This window comes from Semicossyphus pulcher, unplaced genomic scaffold (assembly GCF_022749685.1).
Source record: "Semicossyphus pulcher isolate SPU_LCO1_2020_fin unplaced genomic scaffold, fSemPul1.0.p SCAF_3, whole genome shotgun sequence".
NCBI classification, from domain to species: Eukaryota; Metazoa; Chordata; class Actinopteri; order Labriformes; family Labridae; genus Semicossyphus; species Semicossyphus pulcher.
Window position 1 is genome coordinate 12,955,109 of NW_027211704.1, and position 13,925 is coordinate 12,969,033.

Below are 13,925 nucleotides of genomic sequence, written 5' to 3' on the forward strand. Positions count from 1 at the left end.
GGTGGCAATCAGCTCTTTTATCTGCCACTCTTACGCCCACAACATCCACCAACCGCATACAGAGATGAAATTTAATTTGCATTTAAGGTATTAGTGTGACAAAGTCGAGTGTGACAGGGCATACATCAGAAATTATTTCATGAATTGGTCGCAGAAATTGCACCCTGAGGCATCCTCTCCGTCCAGAGACATCTCTATGATGTTCTGTTTGCACAGTTAAACTCCTCTCTACCCTGGACAGCTTGTTCTGTTAGGGACACTTCACATTTGTGCATTAACTCAAATAAAATTAACATTTTTACTTTCTCCAGACCCCATGATCCCGGTAAAATGAGATAAGTTTGCTTTATGTTTTATTAGAGGGAGGAAACAAGGGGTGGCTGTGAGTCAGCAGAAATGTTAAGTGTGAGTCAGCCAGCCTACATCGCTCTACCAGTATCTGTTTGTAGTTATCTTACTGATCACTGATAGGAAGTGTGCTACAGAAAATTTATGTGTGAGAAGCCGTGGCATAGAAAGTAATAATAAATCAAACGAGACTGCGTCCTGCTGCTCTGCCACCGAGCTTTTTTTTTTTGGGAGGGGTGGATGAGAGGGAGTCACTTGTCTAAGAAATTAGCACCTCTGGGGAATAACGGCAGATTTTATCCCTCCCACTTCCCGGGGAACAAGCCTGGTTTGTTCTGACTGAATGATCCGTGACATCTATGTACATGAGCAGGAGGAGCGCCGCTGTAGCTTTTCATCCCCGCCATCAGGTGGTTTTTTTTTTTCCTCCCCCGCTGAGGTCCGTGCCCCGCAGTGTGTCCTTTCTACCAAAACAGCCCGGTCTTCCCTGTCAGCGAAGAGACAGAAATGCTGTGCAGCAACCGCCCGGTCGACTGCTGTGTGGCTTTCTGTAGCAGAGCACCTGCGTGTCCCCTGCTGACTGACTGAGCCAAGGACAACACAGCCACAAGACCGGCTGTCGTCTCTCCACTCGCCTCGCAAATAAGCTGGGAGATGGAGGAGTCGGCCAGGTGCAGCGAGGGGGCCGAACTGGAAAAGTCTTGACCATTTCAGTCCTATTCTGCGTTTTGCAAAGGACTGTGATGCATTAGCCTAAAATTAGTGTCGCATGATGAATCTTTCTTTTTTGGTCTCTGTGCATGAGCCATAATAATGTCTTTTGTTTAGGTGCAAGTGTGTCCCACCTACTGTGCGCTCCAGTTGAAATGGGAAGATCAGAACACAAACGGCAGTGTAGGAAAAGCAAAGGAGACAGGTACAGGTGCACACACATGTGCACACGGCCTCAAACACACACACACATGCACACAGCTGATGGAGAGAGATATTCACTTCTCCGGGGGGTAACTTCATGCTGAATTAGATTTACTCTGTGGTTTCAGAGCATCTCTCCTCCGTGTTTACCGTTAAAACCAACAGCATCTGACTTATGTCCAGAGGAAATCTCGCTCCGCTGAAACATACCTTATTAACAAGCTTATGATTATTCAGAGGCTCCCAGTCATGAGAAACAAGGAGACATGCCCTGCCCTTCTGTTAAAGTTACATCTCAAACACTCGCCTGGTCCAAATTGCTGGTGACAGCGTAAAACAATAGCTAGGTATTTCCAAAATGAGGATATTAACTCTCCTTCCATTCATTTAAATGAGCGTCCACTGGACCAGATGTGCTAATAAGTAGAACAAATGTAGTTGGAGAGCTGCCCCAAGGTGATTGCTGAATGTTTACACTCCAGTTGATACAGTCCGCCCCTCTAGAGTCAGGCCTCTAATTACCAAAATAAAGCCTTGATTTCTTCCTCTAATCCCGAGTTTGAGGAGGACACAGTGCATGGAGAGTGGACATGAGGAGGAAGAGGAGGTGGCCTGATGCGCGCCCCCGTCTGTCGCCCAGGAATAGACTGTTTGAACAGAGGAAGGACCACTTGTCAAGAGAGAGTCAAGAGCCAAAGAAAGACCGAATAAATACAGGAAGTTGGTCGATTAACCCTTCAAAATAAGATTAGTCACGTACTAACAACTCTCGAATTAATGCTTGCACAATTGCTAAGCCTGTGCACTCAAAGGAGCTTACTTTGTAACAGCAGCAATGTTGCCATGCCAATGTTAATATATTTATTGAAATACACTTCTATCTCCTGTCGCTAATGCAACACTGTAGAGGTGTTTCCAGTTAGACTAGTGACTGAGTGTAAAACACATACAGCTAACAATTCAAGCAAATATCTGCCTGCACTCCCCTGTCACTTAAAAGCCATGTATTGCCTTAGAAACGACAAGTTGTTTTATTTTGAAAACCGGGATTTGAACATTTGTTTGTTGTCGTGGCAAGCTTGACTGTATGTGGTTGTTACATTGTAGAGAGTGGGAGAGAAAAGGAGCAAATGTGCGCGGCGGCGGAGAGGGAGGGAGGACAGAGAGTGCGCAAATAGGCAGCCAGGCACATCAGCAGCAGCGGCAGAGCATCTTCCTGATCCTCATCTCCCGTGTCTTCAGCTGCCAACCCCTCTGTGCGTCTCTGATTGAGATTTCACTGCCGGCTCAAGTGTCCAGGAGCGTCCGCCAACCATCAGCTCCCACCAACACACTTTCTCCGGAGCTCGGTTATTCTTAGCTCAGCTGCGAGAGACTGTCCTTCCGGTCCTTCTCTTATTTATCCCAGTTTCTTGAATATTTAATGGAAAATGGCGATCTGCGCGCAGTCGTACGGTATTTTCTGCCTCTTCACAATCCAAACTGTACTTATCATATGCGTCTCCACGCCAACAGACGGGACCCACCTCTTCCCCCAGCACTACACGTAAGTACCCTACACCGTTTGGGGGGTAAACCGGGATGCGGAGCGCGGAACTAGGACAGGTGGCCCCGACAAGCCTGCACATGCAGCGCCGTTTACCTTGGAGCTGCTGTCCCTGATGTTCAAACACAGATGCGTTTTCTGCTTCTGATGCTGCGTTTTGAATCCCACAAAGCCCATATTTTTGTTTTCGTTGTGGGCAGTGGCATTTAATACCCACAGCCTGCTGTCATAGTCAACACGGAAACAGGCTGCAGGGAACACACACAGGTGCCACTGGCGACTGAGCCAACCGAGCAATAATTTAATAGAACATCCATAGGGATAGAAATAAGATGATAACAGTGGATGTGTTGTTTTGCTGTCACTGCATGGGGGGAGAATATCCCATTTACGCTTGATGGATAGCTTGAGCTACAGCGAAGCTAGTATAAAAAGTCCTCCAGTGGATACCGTGGAAATAATCATCCCTATCCCGCTGCAGGACACACTGCTGTTTTTAACCGGATACTTATGATTCAAAGACAAAACCAATTAGTAAATGCCGCAGGAGCGCGAGCACTTTAAAACTGCAGGTAAAGTCTTCGTGTCTCACGAAACTCCGAAGTACTTTTGGGACAAGTTGAGCTGTATTTCCTATAGATTGGTTTACGGAATTGTTTTCAGTGATGAAGAAGTAGAAGTTTTTGATCATACAATGATCAAATATTTATTGTACAAATACAGACGCATTTAAGGCCACATCACAGTGTTGCTTCATCAGAGTGACCGCATACACATGAAAGGAGCCGCGCATCCAGCTGTGTAAACTACTATTTCGTAGACTTTTTTTTCGGCTTTTTACACCTGTTGGGAAATTGTTTTGCAGAAATACAGTTCTGTTTATATTCAAAGCGCAATTTCAGGTGAAATGCGATCATTATAACAATTTCACCTTGAATGACTCCCGGAACCTAAAACAATGTCTGCACACGCACCTATCGTCAGAGCGCACAAGGGAAGATTTGAACACTATTAGCGAAAAATGCTGTCTTTTTTCTGTTTTGTTTTTCTTTTTGTCTGTTAAAAATGTCGAACAGTAGTAATGAACCCGGTCAGGCCAGAGTGCAACAGTTCGCTCCAGTGTACGTGATGACGTGATGATCTGATGTGAACATGCTGTGTAGCCTGTGGTGATGATTAGTCAGTCAGGTTCACACAAACGACAAGAATCTAAATTGTTGCTCCCTGATGCATCCACCGGATGAGCGCTTTGAAATCTTTAGGGCTTTGTTGTTCCTGCTGGCCAAGGTGACTTTCAGAGGGAAATCACTTATTAGCTTTATATCACTGTTGATTGACTCAAAACCACAATTAGCTGCATCGTTGATTAGATCACTTGAGCAACATAAAAAAAAAACTCGTGAATAATTTTTTCGTACATTTTAATGACTAGCAAACAAATTCACATGGACGTTTAACTGTTTACTGTGTTTAAATATCTGTTTTATAATCTACTTTATAATATATTGTCTTTTATATCAGTCAATAAATACATGCTATATTTATAATCTTGTAGTAATATCCCCCCCCAAATACATCTTGTATTTGTCTTAACTAAGATTTTTTTTTTTCTCATTAAACTAGACTAAATTAAGACAATATTAATCTCATTAGTTGTTATCATCCATGCCACCTGTCCTTGTTTAAACAGACATAAGAAAGATAAATAGTCCAGGTCTGTTAACGTGTATCTCTGTTATATTCAGTCATCTCTTGGGTTTTCGAAACTGGGTTTTGTGTCACCCACATCACTGTGCTATTTGCCTTAATTTGACAGTTACCTAATTGAAGTGTATGGGGAGCTGCTGTGGCCGTCCATTGGGCGCATAGACCCGACACACCCACAAGCATACACACGCACCGGGTGGAGCTTGAGTGTGTGTTGGAGATGTAGCTGAGGAAATGTGTCCATCAGAAAAGGGCAAAATGTCCTCTAGTTCATTTTAACGGCAGTTCCACCAAGGCACATTTTCCAACTAAAAGCCTCATTTTTATGTTGTTATTTTTGGGTAGTTATTTTATGGCAGTGTTGTTTATGTGCACAGTGGTGTGTGTGTGTGTGTGTGTGTGGGTATATTATTCCCACATTTCTAAATCATTTGGAGGAAACCTGTGTCGATATCTAAATGGACGGCTGTACAATCTTCTCCAGGAATGTAAAATATCATTACTTACCTCAGTGTATATCGAACTGTGAAGCAATTTCCCCCCAAATTTAGTTATTTCCACACATATGAATATAGTCCACCTTTTGGCCTTAAAAGATATTTCAGCATTTTAGCGTTGCACTTGGAAGGACGAGACCCATTGCAGCGGACTGAGCATGGTGACGGTTCGGCTGACGCACGCGGGTCGTCTATTCATTTCATCACATTTTCCATAGTGTTTTGCTAACATGCATCAAAAACACAGGTGCACAATAGCAGAGTTTTAATACTACATCAGACTACAAAGAGCCAGAGAGCGTCATTTGGCTTTCATGTTGCACACAATGACAACTTGTTTTGTGTTGTGAAAGCTGTGATCTTTCTCAAAAACAGAGCTTTTTCCAAGCGTTTATTGAGCATTGGGCCTCAGTAGTGCATGTAATTTACCCAACAAGCGTCTCCAGATAGCTCTGAAGCTCTTACTGAATGGAGTTTTCTGCATATTTGGGACTGTGAAGTATTTTTCTACTTTGATTTACATTGAGTCCAACATAAATCGCACATCAGCAGGCTGCATTATACATAAGTGCTTCTGCCTTTCACTGCTGCGAGGTCAGCTTCATGTGATCTTGCCAGATGTAGGTCAGTTGTGTGAAGGCCCTTGTCGACTTTTTGCTGCCTGTCACTGCATCATGCGTCTCAGTCTGCATATTTAAGTGTGTTATTGATTCTACTTGATGTGTTCAGTGGAATGAAATGGATTTAGAAACACCAGGAAGGAGTTTGTAGAGCTGCTAGATGCATGCATGCTGTAGGTGCTACAGATATTTATATAGAAATATAATAATAATTATAGTCCACATTATGGCATTCAAAATATTATAGCATTGCATTTGGAGCACCATTGTAGCAGAATGAACATGGTGACGGTGTGTGGTCATCCATTAAAACTCATTACATTTTCTTAATTGTATTTGATTGAGGTGGGCAGAATGGGCAAAATGAATATTGCAGTAACTGTCACTTTTGATTATTAAGTATTAACATCACCTGGTGAAAGGTTTAACTCGCAGACACACCTATTAGACAAATAGATTTTAAGTGTTAATTTAGAAACAAGTATTCGAGAAATGTGCTGTTAAAGTTTTTGTCAACTTTATTAATTTCTCCTTAATTTACAAGACTGTCGCACTATTAAATTCTTGCTCAGCCTCAGTTTTAGCTAATTTAACGAGACAGGATTTACCTTTACCTGCTGTGTAATAAAGGCCATACTATAGACACACCATCCAACCCTATCTTTGATTCAATATTGCACAAATTACCAACAGTAAAACCGAAATGATCATAATCAGTGTCAATATTATGCTGTTTTATTGGGTCAATGTGGGGACCAGTGACCACATATATAGATGGACGATGCGTCTCCGTCTGCTCTCATTATACGTAATTGAAGCCAAAATAGCCCCCGGGATAGGCGCTGCCATCTTGCGATGGTGACGTCATTTGGAGCCAGAGCTGCGCAGTAGAGATCGGCGGGTGGAGACGCAGTAGCCACTTCCGCTAAAACACTTAAATTACCGATAATAACAGGAAAGATCCGCACGTGTTTAACGGCAGAACAGCTTCTTGTGTTGGTCTGAAGCAGACGTTCACAGGTGTGGAAACTTCAATGACTGTGGTGATTGTTTTAGTTACGTCTCCTCTCAACGTTCCTCCTCTAATCTGCTAATCTGGAACAGATTGGCTGCAGGAGCCGTGTTAGTCAACAGAGCTGTCAATCATCCTTTTTACAGCATCAAATAACTAATTACAAATAAACTTGTCAGAAAAATGAACACTTGGATGTAAATCAGCATGATAAGAACTAACTATAATGACAGAAACCATGTTTGAGAAACATTTATTTGACGTGTATTTTGATTTTATAGTTTGACTCATGTCCCATCTGTTAACATGGAGGAGGCGGGGTTTATGACCTGTACTGGAGCCAGTCAGCAGGGGTCAATCGAAATGTTTTGGCTTCACTTTTAGGGAGCTGTCATGTCGTCCATCTTTTTATACAGTCTGTGGTTGGGACGCTTGACTTTACAGAGCTCTTCTGTGTGTATTTATGTATGCTTAGTTACAACATAACAGATAATATAGGACCCTCGTATTGCATGTCATTCTGTCAAAGCTTTGTTTATGTACATTCTGTGTGTGTGTGTAGGATGTAGACTAATGAAGTTGCATAAGAAGTCTCGCTGGCTCGGGGCAGAGGTAATGTCCCTCACTGTTACGATCACTGTGTCCTGCTCGGCTCGGCTCTCACTGTAAGCTTGTTTTCGTTTCATATCGAGGTGACCTTTTCATAGTCGGCGGCCTCTCCCCAGCGGTCCCGCTCCACACAGTCCTTTTGGAGGCCCTCTTTGCTTTCTCTTAATCTCATCCCTATAAACACACAACCAGAGCGCATACATTTTGGCGTGTTTGCTCTGCTGTTACTCTCCTGATGAGGCCCGACTGCGGCTTGCTGATTATATAGCGGGCGCCGACGACGCTCGGCAGATTTGTGCAATTTAATAAATCTGTCTTCCCTCTTGTCTTCTGAGCAAATCTGACATTTAAAGATGACATTTGTTTCCGTCATCATATTAAAAGACAAACGACTCTGATGTGTTGTGCTGTTGATGCTAGTGATTAGCTATCTGCAGGCTGCTGAAAGGAAAAGGTTGGCACAGAGTCAGTGGTTGGCTCCCAAACACATGACAGAATTAATTCATCTGATTGCTCAAAGATCAGATTTCGTAAAAGTTTTTTTTTTTTTCCCCGAGTGAGATTTTCTTATTGGACATGCATGGACGTGAATCGTTCAGTGTGTATCCAGGTTGGCAGGTTAGCTCCTGCTGCTGCTTTAAAATGATCTAGTGCAAATCTTGATCCATTAAGTCATTTGTTGCTTGCTGAGAGATATAGGAGTGATGAGCTCGAGCCGTTTGATCTCTTAATTCCAAACTTGGCTCCGGCTAGCGGAGATCAGCCCCTGCTTAGGGTGCATTTCTGTCAGACCTGAGCAGTTTTATTGCAGAGCCGCTGATCCCGGCCGAGCCAAGGCAGGCACGTTCACCGCCAGTCCTGCCAGGGCCGACCAGATATATGCAGGATGTGATGGGGAGAGAAGTTGCTGATGGCTAACCCAGACATTAGGAGAGGGATACTTCCAGATAGGCATCAGAAAAGTGGGGTTGGCAGCTTGATAACACAAAGAGAGATACACAAAGATGGGCAGAGATTCTCTTTGTCACAGTGTTACAAACACATCCACTCACGTGACAGAAACGCACTGCTCTAATGGCACGTTCAGGTGATGATGTTGAGTCATGCTGATTGATGATGTCTACCTTTTATTTTCCAGAATGATTCACTGGGCGGGACGCATCGAGAAGGAGCTGGAAAAGGTTCTGCAGCACGTCACCGGGACTCAGCAGATGAGATCGGTAAGTTGACGTCACGCTCGCATGTGACTCGGCCGTATTTCCTGCATTATTAAAACGTTGAGATTTCACTGGGTGAGTGTGTTTGTGTGTTAGTCACAGAGGCAATGAGTTCGTATGAGCATTGCTAAAAAAGATATTCAGGTTTAGCAGTTCTCTGAAAACAATTTAACTTTGGACTTTATGTCAGTGTAAATCCTCTTTTTCCAAGAATTTCCTGGAGCTTAACCTCACTCCTGATACATCTGCACTGACCTTTGGGAAATCACATTTTACAGTGAAGATGGACTGGGAAAAGCAACATGATTTCAGCAAATTAAAGACTATTTTACTCCTATAAGAATCAAAAGTTTTAACATCAAACAACCTGTGTAGACGGACGCATGTAGCACAACATGCTGTCGGTCGTTTTCCCTGCATGAGGCTGTGTGTAACACGTGTCTGTCTTGTGTCAGAGCAGATGGGTGAGCAGAGTGTGATTGACACTTTTTCATCATATATCTGCCATGTGCGCATGTTCACCGTGCTTCCAGGGTTTGTAATGCACCCTGAGATAAATGCTTCATTATTGCTGTATGGGTGAGTGTGATTCATCCAGCCGGTGTGGTGCCTGTGGCGGCTTTAATGCTAGCAGTAACCGTGGTTTGTGTGATTGCTGTTGGTTCGGTGGTGACGTTGTTGGATCCCAGAGAGGAGGAAGTGAGTTGACAGGGATGGTGCTGGTTTAAAGGTTAATGACCATTAGAGGATATTAGGCAGACACTCAGACTGCATAATAGAGCGATGCTGATTTTCAGCTCTCATCCAGTGTAAACAAAACATAACAGATAGTGTTTACTCGTCAAAATATTTACCTTCCCAGGTTGTGCAAATGTTTTTCAGTATTCCCATTGAGTGATGTAGATTTCCAACCGGCAGCAGACTTTTAAAATAATGACAATGTGTTTTCAAGGTGAAAATGTCGTCATTACACAAACTGTGAAGAACAATCCCGCTCTTAGCTCGGTGATGATGCCTTTTTCAGGTAATCCAAATGGATTCTAAAACGGTTTAAAAGCCAAATAAGAAGAATAATCTCAAAAATTTACATTGAAACACCAAAGCTAGGGCGTTGTTTTCACCACAAGGTCACACGTCTCCTGTCTTTTAACTGAATATGTGATGCAACACATTGTAAATGCAGACTCATCTGCTGATAATTTCCCTGATGGACTGATTCCAACATTGGCCCATAAAATGTCAGAAAACAGTAGAAATGTCATTTCGTATTTTCCTAGGCCAGGCTGCTGCCATTAAATTGCCTGTTTTGTGTGACCAACAGTCCACAACCAAAAGATATTGACTTTATTATCGCGTAAGACAAAGAAAAGGAGCAAATCCTCACAAACGAGAGGCTGGGGCCGGGAACGTTTTGGCATTATTGCTAAAAAAGAAGGAGCTGCTGATGAATTCTTTTTAGTTGCTTTATGGATTAAATGTGTAATTGTTTCATTGATATAGTTTTTAGAGGGATGTGCTGCATGTAGAGTTTGAATTAGTTCTGGTTTCTCTCTAGTGGTTGTGGTAAAACTTGGACGTATATAACTGAATAATCCTGAGCTTACTGAGAACTACAGTTGAGCTGTGACGCTGACAGGACGTTAGGTGCTCAGCTTTAAAGTTGTTATCTTGAAGTTCTCAGTTTCGTTCTATTTGGCGGCACCTTATGGCGATAAAAGGTAATTGCGGTAACCAGACATCCACGGTTGGCTCACTTTGTTACGGTTGTAACTCTTGATTTTCCTCGCTGACGGTCGCTTTCCTTTTTAGACTGTTTGCCTTCATCTGAGCGTCCAATTTGTTTCTTTTTCTTTGGATTTTCACTTATTTGTGAAGTTGTATCTGTAGTCATCCATCTTTTCTTTGTTTGTTCAGCCATAGTAGATTACTGTTTACTCGCAACACTCGCAGAGACCGGAAAAGCAGCCGCTTAGCTCCGCCTACCCTCTCTGGCAGACCAACCACTGCTGGCTGATGGAAAACGCGTCACTAACTGGGCGCCGCTTGTGATTTTTTTTCCGCGAATGTCGCCACAGACACCCAGTCTGTAATAATACTATATACTGCAAATGTAAAGGCTTTCATCAGTGGGCCATAGGCTCAATCACCATTGTGTTAGCTCGTTCGGCGATAGATAGAGACTTAACAGACATTTATTTAAATGAAAATCTATGATTATATCTTCTAAGTTCTGTGGATTTAAACACATTTCTGCTTCAAGTTTCCTCCGTCTGCCAAAACCAATCAAGCCAGTCCCTCTAATAATATTACATCCATCCCAGTTAAGGCTTGTGTAGGGCGCCCACATGGCTGTGTTTGTGCTGGCCTGACGGTGTGCGCTGGGTGGGTGTGAAAGAACATTTATCATGGCCCCAAACAGGAGTCGTCACAGGGTGTGCTAAATGGCCCAGCATGCCTAGAAAAGCCATTTTCTAAATGGATGCCTCTCTCTATACGTGTGTCTGATAGAAATCTTCCCAGGGCTATGCCGGCTGGTAACAAGATTGCCTCCCTCTGCACTCCCTTCCTTTTCATGCGTAGTTTATTCTCACAGACAAAAAAAATGTAAAGTGTGTGCAAATTATTTTTGAGTTTGTCTTACATGGGAAGAGACATGGAAGGAAGTTGAATATAATGTGGGTTGTGCACTTCCTCCTGGTTGAGAGTTTATTTTCTCTGACAAGCGAGGTAGCGGCAGAAAGAGAGAGAAAGGCCAAGACGGGGCGGCACGGAAATAGCTGAACATGTTTTGAATTGGTCGACATAAGAAACGACGCAGTTTCAAGTTGCTCCAAAACAATAAAAGTCAAGTTATTTAAATGTTTAAAATCACATTGTAATATATTCTGCCCAGGTTTGGTCAAGATGCACTTTCTTCTGCGGGGGAGTGAGAGGAAGATAGAGGGTGAGTGATGTATCGGAGGAGTTGGAAGTTTCGAATGGAAGAGTGTGGAGCGTGGATAGACAAGGAGAGTGGGCGGCTTTTAGAGCGGAGGAGGGGGGGGGTTGAGGGAGAGAAAGGATGAAGAATGGCTTGACAATTGAGATGGATGTTCAGGCGGTTTTGTGTGTATATTTAGAGTCAAACTACTTAAGATGGATGAAATGATAGAAGGGAAGGACAGGAATTGGTAAATTCAAATGTGAGCAGACGGATGCTGTTTTTAGTCCGTATCCTCCTCATTATCCTGTGTTATTCTGTGTGCTGTGTGTTTGATGTGTTACAGTATGTGGTGATGGGAGGCAGCGGTGGACACTGGCATTGTTTCCACTTCCTCAGGCTTCTTCAGAACAGTCTAATAGGCACACATGAACAGTGCTCCTACACCCACGTACTGACATTACAGGGATCTGATGGTTATCAAAGGTACAGATAGATGATATCACATGTTACATATTCATACATCAGGTGGACAAACTGGAAAAGTCCAAAGGATGTGATGTTTTGAATGCGCCTGAGCACTTCGCCCCCCTACAGGGCGATACAAGCTAACAACGATTGAATGATATCCGGCAGACCCCCACAAAGCACAACATGTTTGTTTAGTGAAGCCGTGTATGCCAAATATGACTGTGACAGACATCCAGGGGTCAAGGGTCAACATCAGCTGGGCATTTGATTCATGGGGGTACCTTTGGTGGTTTTGTTAGGTTATGTTAGCTTGATTGCTAGCATGACAAAATACCGTCTTGATTAGATAAGCTAATTCATCCAGACTCCATGATCCATAATCTGGCTGCTACATTGGCTAGCTTGCAGATTGCATATTACTGTATTAGCAACCAACACCAGATGCAGGTTAGCTAAGTTACAGCTAGCTGGCTAACCTTTGCTTGCTTGCTCTATAATGTACTGCTAGCAAAATACTGTCAGAGTAGATATGTTAGCCTTCTAGCATGCCAATTATCCACATGACAAGATCCATGATACTAACACATGTATTATGATATCATACGGTTGTGATGCCGGTCAGTCAAGTTCCAAACGCTGACTGAGGCTCACTCTGCAGCCATCAGTGTCAACCATAACAACAATTATCTGACAATTACAGATAGCTTTTAAGCTAAAGTAATTGGTATTATCAATTCGGCAGCAGAATGTGGACTGATATTAAATACGACATTAGATTGTTGACCCTGATGCATTGATATATAAGGAGCATCATGTTATGTAGCTACTTTTCTCTGACTGTTGGCGAGTTATAATAGTGGTTACCAACCTTTGAGTCAGGCCCCTGCTGGGGGTTATCAAGATAAATCTGAAGGGTCATGAGATGATTAATCTCATTGGGTTGGAGAGAAAAAGGAAAATACATTTTGTATTCATTTTTTGCACGATTTAACCTCTTTGGGCCTTGAACTGTTCACCTGAGACTTCTGATGGGGACGTTTATTTTTGGTGGAATGACCTAGAATAGACATTCGAAACATGAGTTCCAATTTATTCCCTCTCTTTTGTAAGAAGCCAAAAGCGTGCTGCTTTAATACTGAACAATAGGCTACATTGTATTTTACAAGTTTATCAAATGGCCGTTTGATGTTAAATCTTCATCTGTAAATAATAGTATGTAAATGTCATCAAAGAAAAAGCACTACTTCCCTGTGCAGTGCAGTCGAGTAGAAGTATAAAGTGTGAGAAATTGAGTACTTCAAACTTGTATTTAAGTACAGTACTTGAGTAAATGTACTTTCCAGCGCTGCCTTATACAAACATGCACATTAAGTCACTTCAATTTCAGGCTTCGATTTAGCCGGTCTCTTAAATTGCCGTACAACATATGCTGAAGTCTCTCAAATTCATTTTAATAGGAAGAGTCTAATCAGCATGAATAATTTAGTCTGGTGCACATGACTGCTCCTGAACTGCTCCTCCTCACAACACTGAGGATGTGTCTGTCTCGCTCCACGCCGCTTTGCCGCTCTTGATTACTGGAAACCTGAGAACGACGCACGCCCAGATCAATATGTAACACGTGGCAGCGGGGCGGAGAGGAGGAGTTAAAATTAATGGGTGTGGGATTAATCGAGTTTTCGTATGAGCTTAAACTTTTTTTTTAAGTTTCTTGCTCTCTTCCCTTCACTTTCTCAGCCCTTTGTACCGTCCGGTCAACATCTGTGGTCCCTCTGACCACATGCTGGCTGCAGGTTTATCTCAGTTCAGCACAGACTTTCCTGCCTCCAGCGTGCGTGTGCGTGCTCACGCCTGTGCGAGTGTGTGTGTGTGCGCACACGGGAGGTCTTCTATTTTGTGGTTAACATGCTGGAGCCTCTAGATCTATTTGATCTGCAGAGGTATGTTTTTTATGACTTAAGGGAGATGTTGGATGCCGGCTGAACATGTTCCAAACGTGTCTCCTACTTCTCCAAACCTTCTTCCTGCTTTCCCAGAGAAGGAGGTTACTCAAGGCCACGACA

At 43.1% G+C, this 13,925-nt stretch overlaps 1 protein-coding gene across 1 annotated transcript in view; it reads left to right on the forward strand.

The window, feature by feature from the left end:
* The first annotated feature begins 2,626 nt into the window (after nt 1–2,626).
* The window catches only part of cacna2d2a (calcium channel, voltage-dependent, alpha 2/delta subunit 2a), a 170,699-nt gene continuing 159,400 nt past the window's right edge, over nt 2,627–13,925 (forward strand). Inside the window, exons 1-2 of the mRNA XM_069678964.1 lie at nt 2,627–2,809; nt 8,393–8,474. Of these exons, the coding sequence (XP_069535065.1) occupies nt 2,694–2,809; nt 8,393–8,474 (198 nt within the window). The 5' untranslated portion in view covers nt 2,627–2,693. The remainder of the gene's footprint in view (nt 2,810–8,392; nt 8,475–13,925) is intronic.